General features: G+C 36.3%; 1 protein-coding gene across 1 annotated transcript in view; it reads left to right on the top strand.

Moving 5' to 3' along the window:
• Positions 1 to 21,807, top strand: part of LOC125261539 (DNA polymerase zeta catalytic subunit-like) — a 99,669-nt gene that overhangs the window by 57,085 nt on the left and 20,777 nt on the right. The window contains 9 exon segments of the mRNA XM_048180094.1: positions 10,586 to 10,714; positions 11,163 to 11,391; positions 11,650 to 11,728; positions 11,730 to 11,793; positions 11,895 to 13,348; positions 13,350 to 15,158; positions 15,160 to 15,743; positions 15,854 to 15,986; positions 15,988 to 16,708. Coding sequence (XP_048036051.1) covers positions 10,586 to 10,714; positions 11,163 to 11,391; positions 11,650 to 11,728; positions 11,730 to 11,793; positions 11,895 to 13,348; positions 13,350 to 15,158; positions 15,160 to 15,743; positions 15,854 to 15,986; positions 15,988 to 16,708 — 5,202 coding nt within the window.

Raw genomic sequence — 21,807 nt, 5'->3', positions numbered from 1 at the left:
TGTCTGTGAAGTTTCAGCTTAAAATACCCCATAGATTTTTTTTTAAATTAATTTTTTTAACTGCCTATTTTGGGGCATCATTAACTATGCACTGATTTTTTTCAGCGCGCCTCCCCTTTAATTCGCGTGCTCCCTGCCACACAAGCTCTCGATTATATTACAGCACATTTACAAAGTTCACACAGCTAATATAACCCTCAAATGGATCTTTACAAGATGTTCGTCATGCATGCTGTATGCATGCTTCGAATTATGTGAGTAAAGTATTTATTTTGATGTTTATATTTGATTCTCTATGAGTTTGAGGCTGTGCTTCGTGGCTAACGGCTAATGCTACACTGTTGGAGAGATTTATAAAGAATGAAGTTGTGTTTATGAATTATACAGACTGCAAGTGTTTAAAAATGAAAATAGCAACGGCTCTTGTCTCCGTGAATTCAGTAAGAAACGATGGTAACTTTAACCTCATTTAACAGTACATTAGCAACATGCTAACGAAACATTTAGAAAGACAATTTACAAATATCACTAAAAATATCATGCTATCATGGATCATGTCAGTTACTATTGCTCCATCTGCCATTTTCGCTGTTGTTCTTGCTTACCTAGTCTGTTGATTCACCTGTGCAGATCCAGACGTTACTGGCTGCCCTTGTCTAATGCCTTTCATAATGTTGGGAACGTGGGCTGGCATATGCAAATATTTGGGCGTACACCCCGACTGTTACGTAACAGTCTGTGTTATGTTGAGATCCGTGTGTTTTCCGGAAGTCTTTTAAACAAATGAGATTTACATAAGAAAGAGAAAGCAATGGAGTTTGAAACTCAATGTATGTCTTTTCCATGTACTGAACTCTTGTTATTCAACTATGCCAAGGTAAATCCAAATTTTGAATCTAGGGCACCTTTAAGCTATGAAATTTGCAGGATGTTTAATGGTACAATGACAATCTGTCAAAAAATCAAGGACAATTTGATTTGTTCATGTCATGAATTATTTTAAACTACTGATAATTCCCTTGTCCTGGATTCCTGGATCATTTCAAGTTAGACTCAATAACCTGTGGTTTCCTGAGTATGCGAGTAATCTGGGCCATTCAGTGAAGTACAGCTGATTCAGTGTATTCAGGAGATCCACAAATTATCATAATCTATTTATCTGGAATAATGGAACAATTCTATCTCCATAGTTTAGTGGGGGGTGATTCAGAATGAATGGGGGAAAGTCACATGAGAGGAGGCAATGCATCCATTGCGCTTTGATTGCATATGAACGGTTATGATTGGATACGATTGGTTCATGTGATAATCCTGCCTCTTGTTTTCTTGTGCCTTCTCATTGGCCTGAATGAGAAGACAATGATGGCATTAATGGGAAGACCCAATTAAAAAGACTAATTAAAAAGTAGACAACTCAGCCATTTCTCTGCTTTATCACATCAAAATCAAACTTAAAATGGCCTGAAAACATAACTGGCGGGGCGGGGTTAGTGAGCAATCAGCTTGGGGAAATTAAAGGTACATCCTTGTCTCTGAACAGTGTGTACAAGCTTGTTAACTGCTGAAAATAAGTTGACTATTAAAAAAAAAGCTGAATATTAGTTCACAAATATATATTGTATAAATTATTGCCTTTAGTTATTATTTTGGAATAAATGTAGAAATGCATAAAGACACTAACTTGATGAGATGTATACTTGGTTTTAATAAATATAACATTACATACACTGTGTGCAGAATTATTAGTCAAGTTGATTTTCTGATCATTTTTTTCCCCAAGCACAATTTACCAATTCCAAACCACATCAACCTTAATAACTATTATTAATTTTGTATTTAATCATTTATACGTGATATATAATTGTTCATGAAGGCTGGGAATGAAAAACAACTTAAATTCAGGTGTGCATAATTATTAGGCAGGTTTTCTTTTACAGGCAAAATGAGCCAAAAAAAGAGATTTAACTCAGACTGAAAAGTAAAAAATTATCAAGTGCTCATGAGAAGGATGCAATACTGATGCAATACTAGAAATTAAGGCATGACCACTGGACAGCAAAATGCTCATTGGGTCAGCAGGGTCAGACAAAAACAGGTGGAAAAGAAATGACACATGTTAACTGCAAAATAATTAGGAAATAAGGTGAACAAGTGTAAAACCATCAGGAACCCTTTCATGCATGACATGCAATAAAATAGGTAGCCTAAGTAACATATAGGCCTGCATGGTGCTAAACCGAATCAAGCTACCAAGTAATAAACATGCCGTTGAGGATTACAAAATACTGTATTGTGCAGTGCCTGGACTCGACAGTAACGCAACATGCAAGTAACTGTGTTAATTCTAATGCCTGGTCTGAAATGTAATGATTCATGTACAGTCAGATGTTCTTTGTCTGTGTGTCAGTAAATCAAACCCGTGACTAAACGTCAAATTGCGTTGTTTCTCTTAGTAGGATGAAAATAATTGGTTATTTATTTAATATGTTATCTGTTAAGTAACGAAAGCGATCAAAGAAAGCTCCCTTTGCAATCACTGTAGCAGCGCGCGCTGAAGCTGTCAATCAAACAGCGCGAGTTTATGAGTGACTGACATGCGCAAAACTCCCGTTTTATTCAACGAATCTCTTAATTATATCACGTTTGCACTGTTAGTGAAGATGAAAGCATTTGTTAGTGTACAGAAATTGAGTTGTAATGACGAGATCGCCTAGGACGCAAGCAGCTATGGGGCGCCAGTGAGAGCCCCCGCCCCACCAAGATTTTTATTTATTTATTGTATTATTATTATTATTATTATTATTGCTAATATTATTATTTCGTACTTTTGCTATTTTGAGGCATTATGATTAGGCTAACGTTACTTGAGATTATCTGAGTGACAAGTCTCCTGGTGATAGGCTAGCTAGTGGATCGCGTCGGGATGTTTAAGTGAGCTCTCAGATTCAGCCGCTGCTGTTAATAAGAGAATAGACCCCTTAAAAGTTTGTAAACATTGCAACGTTTCCTGGTGGGCGGGGCTTAGCTGGAGGCAAAAAGAGACGCTGGACTCAATGTTGACAAGCGTAAGCTTGTATGTTTTAGGAGGGATTTATTAAACATAGACGCAGAAGAAGGTTCAGAACTGTCCGACTGTACAGTCACTGACTCTGCGGGACCGTGACAGCTATTTTTGTAAATTAACTTAAGTTTTGGATATTTCCTAGACAACATATGAATTACTTTCGGGTGGTTCGGGGAATTTTGTCAAGGCTTATTGTCTAGACTCTAATGTAACCTAACTCTGGGCTAACTATGATTATGGCTAGCAATGTGAATTATTTTAAGAGACCATTCAAAGGATGGCACACACATCTATCGCTGTATGTTTGTTTAACATTTAAGCTAGCGCGCTGATCAAGTTGGCGACTTTTCACCTATAAAACAGAAACTTGCTGATTTGTACTAGATAAAACCAACACACCATTACATATGCATCGATTATTTTACCTGATATGAAGTGTGCACTGCAAACACGAGTATTATTTATGATCGTCTCCGTCCAGTCTGTATGCCGTATTGCATTCAACCACAATTATCTTTTTGATTTCTATGAATGTCAGCCGGGATCTGGTAAAACTTTAGTTTTGAACCAAAAGTCCTGTTCCTTCTATTCTGGCAGCCAAAAACACAACAGGACGACATTTTAAAGTCAAAACCTCAAACTTTTAGCGCGCCTGCTTTTAATTCTTATTTATGTTTTGCCTCCAGCTAGAGCGGTGACGTCGCGGTGACGTCACAGTGACGACGTCACTTTCCCGCCGGAACGCGCTCCCTCAGCTGGACTGAGTGGCAAAAGAACCTGCTGCGTGACTGGATTTAATAGGAGAAACTGCGAAAACGCGAGTAAAACAAACGATCACTCTAAAGGTTGGGCTCGAAAATGTTCCTTATGACACGTCAAATAAACCTAATCCATGGATATTGACCGGGTGTGTCTCATACGTCCTGAAAAGTGAAGCTGCGGGCTCTTTGATCGCCCCCTGGAGGCTGGATGCAGTACAGGTCATAAACCCCGCCCTCTCAATGCAGTCGAATGAGATTTCGGTGAAAACTTAAAAATAAATTCTGCTTCAAATAAAACTTTCTGAAAGATGGTTTTGGTCATTTAAGGTAGTTGTTATCACGCTGATATATATTCAATTGTTCGTTTTTGTGATGATTTAGATTTTAGCTAGCAATTTGATGCTATAAAAAGGGGCGTGTCGTCATGATTCTAAGTTGATTGACAGCTTGTCTGAGGACTGTCGGGGCTTCGAGGGGAGATTGAAGATGTATTAACTAACTGTTAACCCTCAGGGGTCTGAGGATTTTTGGGGCCCTGGAGAAGTTTTGACATGCCCTGACATTTGTGCTTTTTTCAGTTGTTCATAAACATATTAATGGAAAAAGTGTCATTACACTGTATTCAGCACAAACTAGGCTACAATAATATGTGAGGAACATGTATGTACATGTTTGTATTTTTTGAAGGAATAACATTTATGCGTGGTTATTGAAAAAACAAAAAACTTAAGTCACTGAAATAAGGCCAAAAAAAGTATATTAAATCTGTGTTCATAAGACTTCTAGGTATTGGAGGTTGTAGACTAGAGTTTTTGCTTCAGAATGAAGTAAAAATTGTCCTTCCTACTCCTTCATATAAAACAATAGAGAGATTTAAATTTTCTAAGACACTTTTGGTCAAGAAACACAGTATGCGAGGAGGCGGGAATCCTCATGTATAATGGGTGATTCTCACCTGGGAAGACAAAAGAATTGAATAATAATGACCTGAAATGACTTGCATATTAATGAGGCCTTTCAGTCAGATAGGCTGTGAAAAAACCTCTGTGATCATGCTAATAACAGGATTAAAGTCCACTCAGGACAAAAAAAACATGATTTTTGTGATCTCATGCATGCACGTATTATTGCACATGATATGAAGAAAATTTTGTATAGGCCTATGTTAAATTACACTACCAGTCAAAAGATTGAACACATTATAATGCCATTATAATGTTTTTAAAAGAAGTCTCAAGTCTCTAACCAAATAATGTTTTTTTATTTTAATATACTTTCAAATATAATGTATTTCTGTGATGCAAAGCGTCTGAACATTCCTACCTCTAGGGCATTTCATATAGGCTACTATATTTGTTATATTATAGAGCCTAAATGTTGATGTGCAGTTGACAAACTATACATCATTAAAAAGATCTAAGACTCAAGCTTCACATTTTGACTCTTAAAATCTTATATTGACCATAATTTCTTAATATGCTTAAAAGCATACACATTTGGAGAAATATTGATGGATTCTCATATGTTTATATCAATTTTCTATACAGAGGAGTAATATTTATTATTCTATATTTATCGTCATCATTATGAGTGCTGGATGCTGTGTTTTTAATTCATACTTCAGCCGGAGGGCGCTCTGCCCCTTTTGTCCACAAATGCCTCAGTAAAAGAAGAGGAATATCATGTGACAATCAAGGAACTAACAGAGGCAAGAGATCGCTAAATATGGCTATTCAAAACACTTTTGAAGACAATAAATACACGATTGAGATGATGAATGCATGTATTGCCTCTGAATTTGTGTCTGAATAGCGCTGGCTCCGTGGGCGTGGCCGCATTAGCGGATAATGAGCTGAATCACGGACTTCTGACATGGCTCTCTTTTCATACAGATTACATAAACACAGAAGGTTTGTTTTCGATTTGACTTACATGTTTTAAAACCTGACATCTTAACGTTTTTTTAGACATAAGTGTAATTTTTTTGTCATTAGTATTCACTAAGTTACAGTTCATTTTCTAAGAACTATCAGATTGGAGTTCGTTCAGAGGGAGACGAGAGATCACGCATCATGTTAGTTTTTCTTTATTTTACAAAGAGCACAACATTTTGTTTTTACTCTGAGTGTACACAAATGAAAGAAGATATTCCACAGATTAAAATGGTGTATAACTCTTAATTGTATGTGCAACATTGACAGAGTATTTTGAGTCTCTTTCACACTGATAAGAAAAAAACACGGTGGTATCGCCGGCGATGCCTTCAGACCTCAGAGTGTTTTTCGATTTCTTTGTTATTTAGCACCAACAAAATGAGTTGTTCAGCAGTAACTGTACTAACCGACCTACAGGATCTGACGGATCACTGAACTTTTTTTCTGTAACATTAAATGTGGGCGTTATAAGCTAATTAATAAATGTTATTAGTTAAGATAACACACCTAATGTTAACCATGTCGGAAAAAAGCAGGTAATCGTTATCTGGCAGTTACTTATTATTTTATGGGTATAAAATAATAATTAGCTGGACAAAACTAATGATAGCTTACTCTAATTACAGCAATCGATCTCCTGTAACGTTAGTTGAACTTGATTTAAAATGGCAGGACCGTTTCTGACGATTTAGAGTTGTTTCTAGTGGCATATTATATTGATTTTATCTACTGAATTTGCTGTTTCAAAAATATTATTGCTCTAGAAACAGAATAGCCTATTATTTTATAGGTAGACTTTTAAATTGTGTATAATTTTTATAGTCTATTTAAAGTACATGAATGATGACGCAGTCGTCTGGGCAGAAGTTTGATATCGCGACTCCGCCTCCGGGCTCCACTGACGATTCCTTCTGCGCATGCCCAGGCTCCAAATTTTTTTTTTTTTTTGACGTATTGCGTAACGTGTCAGCGCCCATTCATCGGCCCATTTTGGCTTCAGTTCAATACAATAGAAGGAAGCGGCGTCGCGTCGTCCATCTTTTTTTACAGTCTATGATATTGACATGCAGCCAGGAGTCGTGTTTCCTGACATTTATATATGCCTGATTTCGACGGCGGGGAAATACATAAAGCAAATCTGCCTGTGAATATTTTATATAACTACAATATAGGTAGGTTTAAATCCAATAATCACTTATATCAATGTCATATCGTTATATTGTCCAGCCCTAAAACATAGTTTTTGTCAGTGTTGTTTATTTAAAAAACAATTATGCAGAATATAAGATGGAAAATATTTAATTGATGAGTTGTCAACATAATATATAACAATACAATATATAAGGTATGATTTTACCTCAAAATCCAACAATTTGACACAAAATTTTAACTGCAAATACATGTTTCTCTGCTGGAGTCCAGCTGTTTCTGTGAACTTCAGTGATCCATTTGCTTTTTTTTTTTTTTCTGTAGCTTTCGGCAGTCTTTAAAATATACCTCAGGTTATGTGTTAAAGCTATTTGTACAGTCAATCACAAAGCTCTTTCCCGTTTTGGAAGTGTTTTGAGTGTTTTTCGCGACATTCGCGCTGAAAACCAATGCTGCCATTCAGTCTTTTGCCACTCAGTGGACGTGACCGCAGTCCTAACGGTCGACGGTGACGTCACGTGCATACCCTCTATAGACCTTATTTACCAGAGAAACAAGCGGGCCGCCATCTTTATAAAATTGTCTTTGAACTTCCGTTTTGCGGTAGCTCTGTACATTTCTATGGCATCGCTGTCAAAGAATAAGTTGGTTAAGTGGATTTATTTGTTGTAGAGTTAATGAAAGTTATCATGAGCATTGTTATGTTTAAAGCAGATGTCTTAACAAATGTCAGTAGATCGGGAAGATTTTAAAACGAGCAGTTAATTCATAAATGTAATATCGCTGTGGAAATACAAACCGGAAGTCAAAAGACAACGAGCGCAACGCTGAAAAGGGGCGGGGCTACATAAGGTCTATAGAGTGCCCCAGGGATGACGCGTTTTTGTAGGCCAACCCGGAAGTTAGCGGCGCACGGGTTCCCTCGGTTGAAAGTAGGGCTGCACAAGTTAACACAACATTTACAGATTTTGAAGCCTAAATAAAGTCGTCAGATATAAAAGGCTAACAGTAGGCTATAAACGGACTACAGCACACCATGGTCACGGATCAACGTCACCACCACCAAGCTTCCTCAAACTTTTAGAAAACAACTTTATTTAAAAACATGCTCGCTGATTATGATCTGCGCTGTGTATGAATACTTATCCACTTTTTCATGAGAAATGCTGTCCAAATGTCCCGTTTTTAATGATGACGTCTAAAGTCCCCGCCAAAGGAAGTAGTCCCTTTTAGCAATTTGTTAGCAACCGCCGATTTTAAGACACAGTAATAGTTTAAAAAATCACAAGTGGGTTATAACTGGTGTGTTTTATGTCATAGATCAAAACGTGAAAGTATTTAGAGGCTTTGTTAACCACAGACCTTATTTCAGGTGATTTAGCAAAAACCCATTCAAAAAACCCATAGACTTGACGGCATTGGAACCGGAAGTCCTAAAATGCTAACTTCGCTTCCGGGTTTTGCCTACAAAAATGCGTCATAAGGCGACAGGGAACGTCGTCATCCGTGCTTACCTGGATTAAGTGTTTTAGTTTCAGAAAGAGGATGAGAAAAAGAACGCGGAATATGCAGGTATGTTACTAATTGGTTAATTGTTCTGTTCTATAAGTCGCTCCATCATCACGAGCAAAACATGACAATGCATATTAACACGGGACAGATTTACCACGTCATGCTCATTTCAGCAACGGAATATTTATTTATAGCATAATAAAGTTGAATAAAAAATCATTATCAGAGATGGCTGATTAGTGTAAATTGACCAAGTTATAGTACCATAACTATGACAAGTTTGACAACCAGCGTGGACCTGCCAAACGAACATAGTTTCAACAGAAATACAAACAAAAAAATAAATAAATAAAAATGAGTTTACATGAATTCAATGCATATCAAGAAATAACTTAAAAACATAAAATATATACATTTCTTCATGCTGTAATAGTGCAGTTGAAGTCACAGACAGACAGGCATTGTGATTTGGGTGTGTAGATTATGATAATCTGTTTGTTTCTGCTGGAGAGTTTTATATTAATGGTACAAACAATCACGAGGCGCACTCAACACATTTTTGGAGAGAAACAAGGCAGATGCTACTGTAGGAAGAGAAGCTAAAAATTATAGAACATAAATGAGTGGTGTATTGCTATTCAACACATTTTTTTAACTTTGGAGAAAAAAACATTCTTAAAAATATTTTATTTCTGTAGGCTACATGAACACCAATATACCATCTTCATTAGATTGTATTTAGAGTTAAACTAATAACAGTTTCATGTAGTTTATTTTATTAACTATCATTTTTGTGAGTAGAATACAATTTTAACTACACGTGTAGCTTAAGAGTTTCAGTTTGCTCTGAAATATATGTTTAAACTTTTTTTTTCATCATCTTTTTTCATGCATGGGTTCTTATAAATATTTTTGTAAACATATTACATGCAGAGAGCTAATAGAATTAACTCACAAAAAATAGATGACAATTGTTTTGCTTTGGGGGGGTGTAATAGGAATCTTGCCTAGGGTGCCAAAAAGGCTAGAAACGGCCCTGCATGCCATGATCTAAATATAATGCCAAAGATCTAAATGTAATGCAACACTTTTCACGATTAGTTAACCTTGAGAGCTGTAATAGTAAAAAAGTGATAAAAGAGTAATACTTGGCTATTTCAAATGGAAAGATGTTAGCCAATCACAGCAGTGGGCATTTACACTGAAGTCTCACAGCAGACACACCCCTTAAAACAGAGCTTTCAAACAAGAAGACTAAAATCAGGGTAGGAAAAATGCCTTTTATTTATAAATTATGACAATTTTGGATGTAAAAAGCATACTAACATTATAAGTGCACCCCAGGAAACATTATAAAACCATAAAATAACACAGTTCATGACCCCTTTAAAAATGTGAGGACTTTGCCTCCTCATTTTAAAACCCCACCGCACACCACTGATTGAGATGATAAATCATGTGATTGATTGCCTGGTCTTTTTGACTTGTTTATTTAAATAATTCATGAGTTGAGCATGTTTCACTATTATGATTTTGGTTTCTTTTATGTTTTTTGCATGCAATGAATCAGCGAGGCTTATGCCATCGTAAGACTACAGAACTCTGAAGATTCAGCAGCAGTGCTTAATAGTGGTGCAGAAAACACTGGTACATTGTATATGAGAAATTATCATGTAACACTGGATGCATGGAAAATTGCTTCAAATTAAACCCTTTTACCCACTTAAAGGGTTAGTTCACGAAGAAATGGAATTTCTGTAATTAATTACTTACCCAATACTAAGTCGGTGTTCTGATGTAGAACCTGGAAGCGCTAGCAGAAAGACGGGGGAGAGAAGATATTGTTGAATAAAGTCATTATTTTTGTTTTGTTTTTGCTCACAAAATGTATTATTGTCGCTTCATAACATTAAGGTTGAACCACTGTAGTCACATTGACTATTTTAATATTGTTTTTACTACTTTTCTGGACCTTGAATGAATTATGTTGCTTTCTATGAGAGATAAAAAACCTCTCATATTTCACCAAAAATATCTTAATTTGCGTTCCAAAGATGAACGAAGGTCTTACGGGTGTGGAAAGACATGAGGGTGAGTAATTAATGACAGAAATTTCATTTTTGGGTGAACTAAGCCTGTCTTTTTTTCCTTTTTTTACCATATAGATACAAAAAGTCATGGTGGGAAAGATGCTGAAGTGGCAGTTGTTGATGAAGAGGCCATTTTGAGTTTGTTGGAAAACAGTCAGACCTTCTTCCCTCTGTCTCAGAGACCCAACCAATCAGCAATACTTGGTACTGAGACTATCTTAACAAATATAATATCTGATTCCACAATCCGTATTCTCACACTGCAACTTTTTTTCTTAATCAGTATTTTTAAATCAACATAAATATATCAAAATACCTTTTAAAGGTATTTTTTTAAATTGTGTAAGATAAAATTAGTGTATTCAGAGATCATATAATTTTAATCTTTATTTAGTTTTAAGTTTGTAATTCTTATCCCCCTTTTTTGTTTTATGTTTAAAACAATAGATTTTCGAGTAAATTTATTGTTTTAGATATTATATTGGTATAAACACAAATACTGATTCTTAATCAAATTTTTATTTGCATCTCTTTATATTAACATTCATTTCAGTTTTGCATGTGTGTACATATGCATAATGCATCTTCTCTTATACATGTTTTTATTATATATTTAAATTTACATTTACATTTTCAACAATGTTTTTAACAGTCAGCAGTCAAGACCAGGCCATGGTTGATCTGCTAGAAGCATTGGCAGATGATGGATTTAGAGCCGACAGGTCCAGAACAGTGTCCCAGCAGCTGTCTGCTAGCTGCATCTATAACAGTGATGATGAGGAAGCTGTCCCTGAATTGGAGAAAAGAGAGTCAGAGCTCAGTAAAATCATGTCACAAAGATGGGACAGTGACATGCCAGAAAATTCCTCTGCCTGGAAAAGGTCACCAAATTTCACCTTTAGTGAATTTTTGGAATTGTCTGTTGTCTGCTTTTAATTCTTGTTTTTGCAGTTTTATATGATTAGTGAGATTCATCTGATCAGGAAACTTAATTTATTGAACCCTTTCTAAACAGGCATTCAGAATAGGCCTCATAGGCAAACACTGGCTGGTTCACAGCAGACAGATGATAGCGCCTGGTGGCATTTAATTTGGTGGCATGTTTGTTTAATCATAATCTGTGTTGCCTCCCTGCACAGATTATGTATGAAAGAAGCAAATGAAAGCTCCAGTGAAGAGCAGCAAGCCTCATCAGATGAAGAGGTGTATTGGAATGGAAACAAGTGCTCTCCTTACTGACTTGTTGATTCCACAGTTGGATGGAGCTGCAGATGAGAATAATGGTAAGCTCAGTTTTAATTAAATATTTTAATGAACTACAATGTCAAGTATGATTGCTTTTGGTGCAGTGGTATATACATACTTGTTGTCTTATTTCCTGTAGATTCATCACTAAAAGACAAAGGATCCCGGACACATTCATCTCTAACAGCAACAGAAAAGATCCTTGGTAGCAGAAATGTTTTTCCAAATGAAGCTGTCCATATGGAGCCACCATCCTCTGCTAAAATTGTTCTTGAGTACAAATGTGCTGAACAGAGACTCAGTCAAGAGGATTTAGCAGATAAGCATTTAGTCAAGAGTCAAGAGGCAAACGAACGTTCAACTGGATTAAGAGTCAACAAAGAGGTGTCATATATTCAACCAGTTAAATACCCAGTCCCTTCCAATACAGTAAATATATCTAAAATTGGTGCTGAAAAAATTGGTGTGCACCCTTTGTACACTGATGAAAACCAAGCCACTGGCCTTAATCAGCCAGATCCTGATGATTCAATGTTTGGACACTCTAAGCTTGCCCAGAGCTTAAAAAAATATACCAGTATTAAAAATTTGGAAAATAACCATTTATCTATCCTAGAAAATCACAGGAGCTTCTCTGTATGTTATTCTGAGCTGATGAACTGCCCCACCAAGACTGAAATGGAACTCAGTCCAAATGACTGCAGAAGGTCTATGATAAGTTTTGACCAGACACAAAGCCCTGTGGAAGAGAGCCAAGCTTTGGGCCCTCAAGAAGCTGAGACAGGACAGAGGAGAAAAGAGGAAGATGTTGGCGAACTGAAAATAAGATATGAGGACTATCAAGAAAATAAAACTGAGAGGACCATTGTGGCACAGCAGGAGGCACACTACAAATTTTTCCCCAGCGTTATTCTGTCTAATTGCCTGTCCAGACCCATTAAAAAACAGGCCTGGAGCAAGACAGGGGATGGTTGCTGTACATTAGACCATCCTGAACAGCGAAGGTCAAGGTTAAAGTTGACCAAAAAAAGAACAACTTTAGGTCAAAAAAGTCCTGTGAGGACTCCATCTCCTATGGAGGAAGCCACAGCGCTTACTTCCATCACTTCAGGCTTTCTCTACCAGAAAGAAATGTGTAAGGAGGTTGACATGAAAACTTCAGATCCACCAACTATTAATGTTTTAATTGAGAGCTCAGTAGAGGAGGAACTTGCAGATATTCCCACCAAAGTCTCTTGCACAAAGGTGTCCAGTTTGCCAGGTAGCAAATATACCTTGCGGACAAAAAGAAAAAGGACTTACGACAGTGAAAATGGAGATCATGCAAGCTCTGGTACTTTCAAACAAGCTTTGGTGCAACATGAAGGCTTTAAAGGCAAAGATCATGTCTTCAGCCAAAAAAAGAAGAAACTGGCTAAAAAAGAGCCACCAATCATCATCAAATACATAATAATTAACAGATTCAAAGGTCAGAAGAACATGCTAGTGAAGATTTCTAAAATTAATGCTGAGGAAACGCACACAGTTTTAACACCAGATAAGCTTGCCGAATACAAAAGGCTCGCTCCTCTCAAGGAATTCTGGCCCAAAGTTGCCAGAGTCTACAGCAGTGAAGTACCCGCTACTTGAGCCAAAAGTAAAGAAATGTCCCAAACGAAAAGCCAAGGTCAATCCAATATCAAAGAGGGCCAGCACCTCCCCAAAATCTAGGTGTCCACAAGCTAATCAAACTAGGAGGGCAAAGCGCCCCAAAGCATCATTAACTTTGCCAAAATTACCTCCTTCATGGCCTTGTTATAATGATTTCACTGATGACTACTGTAAAGAGTATTCTGATGTGATGATGGAGTTGGGCTATTTGTCAGAAAGAGCCCCCAGTCCTACTGATTCAACCCCACCGAGATGTTGGTCTCCTACTGACTCTTTACTGGGATCAAATTCAAATGATCATCTCATAAACCCACATAATGATCCATGTCTAGGTTCACCCTATCAAGTACTGACTTCAAAACCATACCGAAGAGGTCTTTGGGATAGAAGCAGAACACCCAGGCCTAAAAAGGTTTCTGCTACCAGCCCAATTAGACGAATTAATACCACAACAAAGTCAGTGAACAAAGATTCTGTGAAAACTGAGGAGTCACAAAGGAGAAGTATTCTAGCAGCTTCAAGGAGGCATAAAAAACTTTGTGAAGATATTGCAGGGACTGTTCTCGGAGATGGCACATCTACTTCTCAGAAAGGCAAGATGCTGATTGAGAAGCAAATTTTGAGAAAAAAAACCGTCCAAGGTGAGGAGAGTAATAATTCACAGGCTTTGCATTCAGTTGACACTGCATCTATTACTTCCTTATCTGATGACATAACTCCTTTCCAGCGTCCCAGTTTTCAAAAAAGCAGTCAAGAGCGTCCTACTGTCAGTTGTTCAGACTCCCAAACAGAGGTCAGCAGCATTGGAAAAAAGTCAAATCAAGATGTCATTTCTTCAAATGACTCACAAAAAGACTCTCAAAATATCCCCAATATCTGTATTGAAAAATCTCTGAATAGTATTCTTTTCCCAGCCACAATGTCTGTAGGTCTGCCATGTTCTGTTATCACATATAGCAGTTCCAATTCAAAATCACAAAATACTAGTCAAGATGGGACCATTACAAAAAATCCCTATGAATTCAAATCAGATGCCTCTGGCCACGAAGAGAGCCCCAGTATCATACAGCATTCGCAATCAAACAGAAAATACACAATAAAATCAAAAAGACTGCAAACAAGAAAGAAAGATAATGTAACAACTTTATTGGAGTCTGTTAATTGTAGATCCTCCCTTATGTCCTCTGTTAAGAGTGCAATTAAAGATGGATCTCACACAGGTCTCACATTGCCCTCAGACCCTAATAATAGGGATATGTGTGTTCCTGAGATCCCTTCTGGGCTGGCTGTCTTGAAGGAGCTTCTCCAGAAGAGGCAACTCAAGGCAGGAAAGGAACCACATAAAAGTGATCATGTGACTGAGGTTGTGTTTTCCACTAGTCAATCTACTGATATTTCCAAAGAAGCCAAATCTAAAAGAGCTCATTCATCAACATCAAGAAAACCAAGGGGTGCAAGAACTAAAGTGCCAAAAGAGTTAAAGTCCAAAATCAGAAGTAAGGAAAGAAAACGGGATGATTTAAGAGTTGACTGTCTTTCATCAGATGACAGTCCTGTGTTTTTGTCTGATCCTGGCTTTGACAGCTGTTGCTCTCTTGAGGATAGCTTGTCTCCAGAGCTCCCAGACAATTATAGTTTTGATATCAATGCCATTGGCCAAACAGAGTTCTCCAGTCTTTATTCTGGTAACCAGTTTGTGTTAACTGACAAGAACTTGCCTCAGAAATTCCTCAGTGATGTCAGTCAGGAGGCAATCAAGTGCCCTGGTTGGGTTGGGGGAAAGGACACAAAAGATTTTTGACTTTGATGAGAACAGCAAGAACGAACAGGACTGGAATAAGTCTGGGCCTCTAAGTCCAGAACTCTTTGATAAGGCATCATGTGAAAATGGCAGAGTTTATCCCAGTAAGGTATCTCTGTCTCTGCTTGATTCAGAAAAGATCTTTAGCAAAGATTGGATGGGCTCTTTAGGTAAAATCCATGGCCTTAGCCACTTTCAGGATTTTCACTGTGAAAAGGGAGATGTGTTGCTTGACCCAGAGCCCTTTTCCCCCCTTATTTCTGCTACTTTTGCTTTTAATGGTGTTTCCCCAAATAGTGATCCTCTAGATGGCAGTTCAGCAACACCAAGCAGTTCCCCACGGTCCATCAACTCACTGTCCCAGCTGAAAAATGGTGCTCAGAGTTCAAAGAGCGGAGGAACACACATTCTCAAACCTCTCATGTCTCCGCCTACTCGGGAAGAAATCTTAGCTACTCTGATTGATCTGGACCTCTCAGAAGCCACCTACCAGGAACCATTCTGCAGCGACCCATCAGATGCACCATTGAAGCCAAGGTAAAAACACACAACATTTATAATGGATCCACCTGCACAAGTTTTGTCTTTGTATATTATATTTTTTAGGTTTGACTATGAAATCATAACCATTTTCACTGTTTTTTCAGGGAGGTTGGTGGTCGGAAGTTGATTTTGGAAACCAGGCTGGTGAGCGAATTAGTTGAATTTCATGGAGACTTATCTCAAAACGGCTTACATTTTTGGAAAGTTGCATTTTCTGCCATGACAAATCACGCCTCCTGCACCAACCTATGGGTGTAAATCCTCTATGTTGATCAAGGACCAAAACCTATCTTCTGGCAGTGATCAAAAAATGATCATGCTTCCATGCAAGTGTGCTCCAAGCCCGGAACAGGTGCAGCTCTGGCTGCAGGCCAAAAAACAGTATGAGTTCCTTCAGAGGGACAAGAAACAAACAAGTGGCCAGGCAACTGCAGAGCTGAAGCAGAGTTTATATGACAAGACTTCATCTCAGAAAAAGGACTTAAATTCACCTTGCTCAGAGAATCATGATAAAAAGCTTGAAAAAGTTTCAGAGTTGCAGAGTGTCAGTAGAAATGGCTTAAGTTTACCTCTCCTTATCTCACCAGTTACGGCAGCCTCATCTGACACTAGCCCTAAGAGTGTGAAATGTGCCTTGGACATGGAGACAAACAAAATTTATCAGATTACCACTTCTCAAAACTCTCCTGAGATTCCTACGTGGCAACAAGTTGTAGCTGAGATTAAAAAAGATGAGGACAAAGAGGATTTTACTGATGGATTACAATCTCCTGACATTGATCAGCCTCAGAATCTCAATGCCAATGAAAATGTACTGCCAAATGACCACTTGAGTCCATCACTTTTTCCCATTAAAGACCCAGATGTCAAATGCTCTTACCTGCTCCATAGCACACCTGTCCACAGGAGAAGCAGCACTGATGACCATGGGTCTAGCTGTAGTCCATTAAGAAATGATGGTATGTTTTTATGTTTTTTCATTGGATTTTGAATCCTTTAGCTAAACCCTAGTGAAAAAAAAGTATACTAAGTATACTTGCAGCAAGACCAATTATTAGCATATTTCAAGTGTGTTAATGATTAGTTCATTTAAAGTGTGTTATTTTGAAACAACTAATTTTGTACTAAGTATTTTTAAGTTGAAATTAAGTAGTATTAAAATACAACTTTAAGTATATTTAGTATACTTATGTGTACTAAATTGGAACAACTTCAAGTATACTTAGTACACTTTAAGTATATGTCTGTGTAGGGACTAATTACATGCTTGATTAGTGATATTAAAGTGTACATAATTTTTATTATAAGTATACTTTATTTGTGTTATAAGTATATATTTTTTTGTTACAATATAAGTTGCATTATAAATATACTTTATTTGTGTTATAAGTATACTTTTATTTGTGTTATAAGTATACTTTATTTCTGTTATGAGTACACTTTGTGTTATAAGTACATTACAAAATAATTATGAGTGTCTTCACCTTTGGCTTATTCCAAATACTAAAAATTACACACTTTGCAGTCAATAACAATACACTTTGTTATTACTTATACTTTGTATAATATAGTCAACATTTAAAGCGGATCAAAACCTTTAATCAAAGTTGTCCTAACTTTTTTGATCCACTTCAAATGTTGACTACTGTACTTTGAATTACATAATCTCACACAATACAGTTGTGCTACTATTTAAAGAGTTTAACACATTTTCCCAAAGTTGAATGCATTTGTTTTCAAGGCCATTCAATTAAATAAAATATAAGAACATCACTAATGAAGAGACATTTCATTGACAAATCCAATAGTTTTTTATTTAAACTTAATATAGATCCAGCATAACTTACCATGTTTTTCATTAAAGAAAAAACAAATATTGGACCATGGTGACCCTCTATACACAAATACAAATTACACATTATATTCCATTTTCTGATGAGCTTCTCATTGTGTCTGATGGCACACTGATGACCGCAGAGACTCGTGAAGAACAGCATCTGTTGACAGAATATACCAAAGATATAAGACACTTTATGTTCAACCCTTTATTCACGTTTACAATAGTCTGTCTAAATCCTACATTGAACCAATACTATTTTTGAACAGTAAATGAGGATTAGCAGCAGGGAACTGTATCAGAATGGCATGTCAATATTGTTTTCGGTACATAGTCAAGCATAAAACACTTTATGAATTAATATCGTACAGAATACGGGCCGATTTGACCAATCATATGAATGTTTTGGTGCTGCATACAAACATGTGCCATGAACCACCACATAAAAACTCAAAAAGGAGATATCAAGCCGAAATATCGCTCTCCGTTTGTTAAAGAAAATAAAATAAAGTTTGTTAACTGGTAGACTACAGACTCACCTCCCAATAGCAGCACTTTTCTCCGGTTCTTTCAGGATCGCGTAGGCCATTAGATTAGCCGGTTGTCGTCGCCATCACGGTCAGTCTGTGATGTCACTTGATTGAACTGGTCAGAATCCCCAAGATTGACGATGTATTGCGCTTTCAGTGTTTTATTAAATAAATTATACATTCGACATTATACTTCACCTGAGTGACTGAGCGAGTAGATTCAGACGACAACCGTGACGTCAGCAGCTCTGATTGGCTGAAGGCAGTGAGCAACAAAATCTGATTGTCACAGACCAAGTTGAAGAGACATTTGAATTCCGATAAGTTTAACCACTCGACATATTTTTTCGCATTACTTGTGCTGCTGGTGTGTTGTTTAATATAGATTTGTGTGTACGATTGTAAAATGATTCTGCCAGTGTAAACTTAATAAACATTTACACATATTTGGAAATTATAGGCTACACTGCATTTACTAAATGGGCTTAATGCATTCATACTGAAATAAATAGTACAAGTAATATAATGAATTCCAAGGATGAAGAAGTAAACTTAAAAAATATACTCAAATTTAACATTAGATACACTACAACTTCAGGATATTAAATAATGTATTTTTTAAATATACTTTCAGTGCATTGTTACAATGATCATTTTCAGCACACTGTTAAAATATACCTCAAATATATTTTTATAAAGTGCAAATAAATACACTTTTAAAAAATAAACTGAACTTAGTCCATTTTTAAGAAATGATGGTATGTTTTTATGTGTTTAAAAGTTCATTGTGAAAATTGATACTAATATACTTTTTATATATTTAATGATAGTACATTTTTTTGTTGAATTTCAGTGTACTATAGAAAAAGGGAATATATTTAAAATACAACAAAGTATACTTTTTTTTCACTAGGGAAAGTTCAGCTCTGTTATCAATAATGTACGGTGCCTGAGAAGTGCAGATCAAATCACAATACTGAAAACAAAATAAATCCAAATACAAAACACATTTTTAGCACAATGGCAAGTCTAAGAACAAAAGTCAGATAACTAAGATTTTTTAAATTTAAGGTCATAAAAAGTCTTATTTTTTACTTATGAGAGGTCTTAAATTTTAGATGACAATTTGACTTAGACATACCTAAATCATTTACCAAATTAAAACTATCTAATTAGCGTACATAGTATTTTTATTTTATTTTTCTTTGTGGCTTTGCTTGTTCACGTGACAATTTGCGGTCCTCGTGGCATTTACTACAGCGTATAACATAGGCTACTGTCTCCTGCACGTGAAAGGAAGAGAGCAGAAGAAAATGGGTAAATGTCAGTTCAGTAACCGTTGTTAGTTCATTCTTTATTTGCGTAGGGGTGTGTGATAGTATTGTCTATGATGAAATCGTAATTATATGTTTTAACAATGTGCGAGCTGACATTGAGTTTTTATATATACTGACTGAATCCGCATTTTGAATCAGTTTTTCAATGACCTATTCAATGAAGACAGTCACTTGCTTCGTTTCTGAATGAATCAGTCTTTTGAACAAATCAGTTGAATGAATGACTCACTCATTAAGAGTGACTTGATTCCCCCTACTGGCAGTTTAGTTTCATATTTAAAGTACATTTTAATTAAAAAGTTAAAATTAGAAATAATTTCATATTAAAATATTGAATTAAATTGTATTTATGTAGACAAACTGTAAATGCTGTGTAAATATATTAATGCCACTTCTCATGCCGCTTCTGTCACCTCTGCATTGCTAAGATGGATTTTGTTGATAATGATTTCATTTGATTGGTAATAACAGCCCTATGCTGTGCTATTATTCTAACTGAATTTAATTTGAATGTTAGAATTTGACCTAAAAGGTGATGCATACATCTAATAATTTTATGAAAATGTCATTATGTAGGTAAAAATGCCCCTGGAAATCAATTTAAGATGGCAAATATTGCTTTTGAAATTACTTTAAAAATATCAAGATAACATTTTTTGTCAATATTGCACACCCCTAATGTACAGTAGTAATTTTCATTTCTTCAGGTCTTAAAAAGATCTTAAAAAGCCTTAAATTTGTCTTTAAAAATGTGCAGCAACCCTGTTACTGCTGATTGGATGAGATATCTACATCTATTCCGCAAGATATGCAGAAAGTACAGCAGGCTGCAGAGTGCCCCTATAAATCAAGATTCAGTTTTTTTTATTGTATTTATATCATATGATATAGTTTAGCAATAGTACATGAGCAGGAATTGTTGTTTTTTTCTTGAATAAATTTCATTAAACAAGAAGTTAATATTGTGTATAACATTTTAGACACAATATTGTTAATACTGATTATTTTTGCTCTATTTCACCAATGAAAATAGTTCAAAACAAAGCCATGGCAGAACTGTTGTGCATCTCCAAACAACACAGCTGTGTTGTAATACTGAATGAATGTGTTTTTTTTTTTTTTAAACGAATCGGGTAAGGCAATGATTCAGTGAACCATTCATTAAGACAGTTGCTTTGTTCCTGAAATAATCAGCTGTTTGAACCAATCAGTTGAACTGACTGAATAACTCATTAAGGCAGTAACTTTTTTATTTTAAAATCTTTATTTGAATATGGCAACATGATACCTCATTCTACAATATTTCTATGAATAAATCAATGACAGATACCCCTCCCCTATCAGCCAATCACTGTGGGCATAGTTAGTAGGCGTGTTTGACATCATCCATAGCAGCAAGGTGAGCCCCACCCTTTCTATTAGCTTAAGAGTTCTCTCTATTCCCTAGTAAAAGTTTGTCTCAGCAGTTTTGTGAATAGGTTAACAGAAAACTCTTAGCTAAGAACTTTTACTGCTATTTAGGAGAACTCTTAGTGGTAAGATAAAATGTTTTGCGAATAGCCTCAGATTTGTTATAACTTTGCGACCTTAAGGAAAGGTTATTACTTTAAGGACTTTTGGAAGTGATTGCAGTCTTATGATTCAACAAGCTTTTGTACTAGGGGATTTGGTGAATTTCTGCTATTTTCAGTGATTGAGTTCTGTACATTTACAAATACATTTACAAATCTACTTGTAACAACAAAGTGTGGACATGATGTAAATAAGAGCTTTATTGTGCATTCATTATATTCAGCTTTTTTGACCAGAGTTTCACAGGAGTGCAGAACACAAGAAATTAAGTAATTGACAGTTTCAGTGAGTATAAAGGAGCCTTCTTCACTCAATTTCTAATTCTTTTTATAAATGCAATAAAAGTTTTATGACGGCAATACACTACATGACTTTAAATATCTGAACAGGCTAGGCATCATACACTTGTTGAACTTGTAATGGTTACAGTGGAAAAACTGGGCATCATACACTAAACCAGTGCAACCAGTTGTATGTATTTTTCATCTAACACACCTGATTCAACTCATCAGCTCATTTGTAGAGACTTGAAGACCTGAAATTGGTGTATCCAGTATGGGAGAAATCCAAAATGTGCAGTGGCGGGGGTCCCCAGGACAGGTTTGAGAAGCACTGTACTAAATGACTGAGGCATCATATACTACCAGATTTTCAAATCTTTCAAAATCTGAACACAAACCCACTCCTTCTTGCTAGGAGACGCGTGACAGATGAAACAAACGTGGATGTGCAGGAGATTACACCAGTTGTTGTTGTAACATTTGTGTGCTGAGTTGCAAAAA

This window comes from Megalobrama amblycephala, unplaced genomic scaffold (assembly GCF_018812025.1).
Source record: "Megalobrama amblycephala isolate DHTTF-2021 unplaced genomic scaffold, ASM1881202v1 scaffold426, whole genome shotgun sequence".
NCBI lineage: Eukaryota > Metazoa > Chordata > Actinopteri > Cypriniformes > Xenocyprididae > Megalobrama > Megalobrama amblycephala.
Note: the sequence above shows the minus strand (reverse complement) of the source record. Positions and strands in the feature narration are given on the sequence as shown.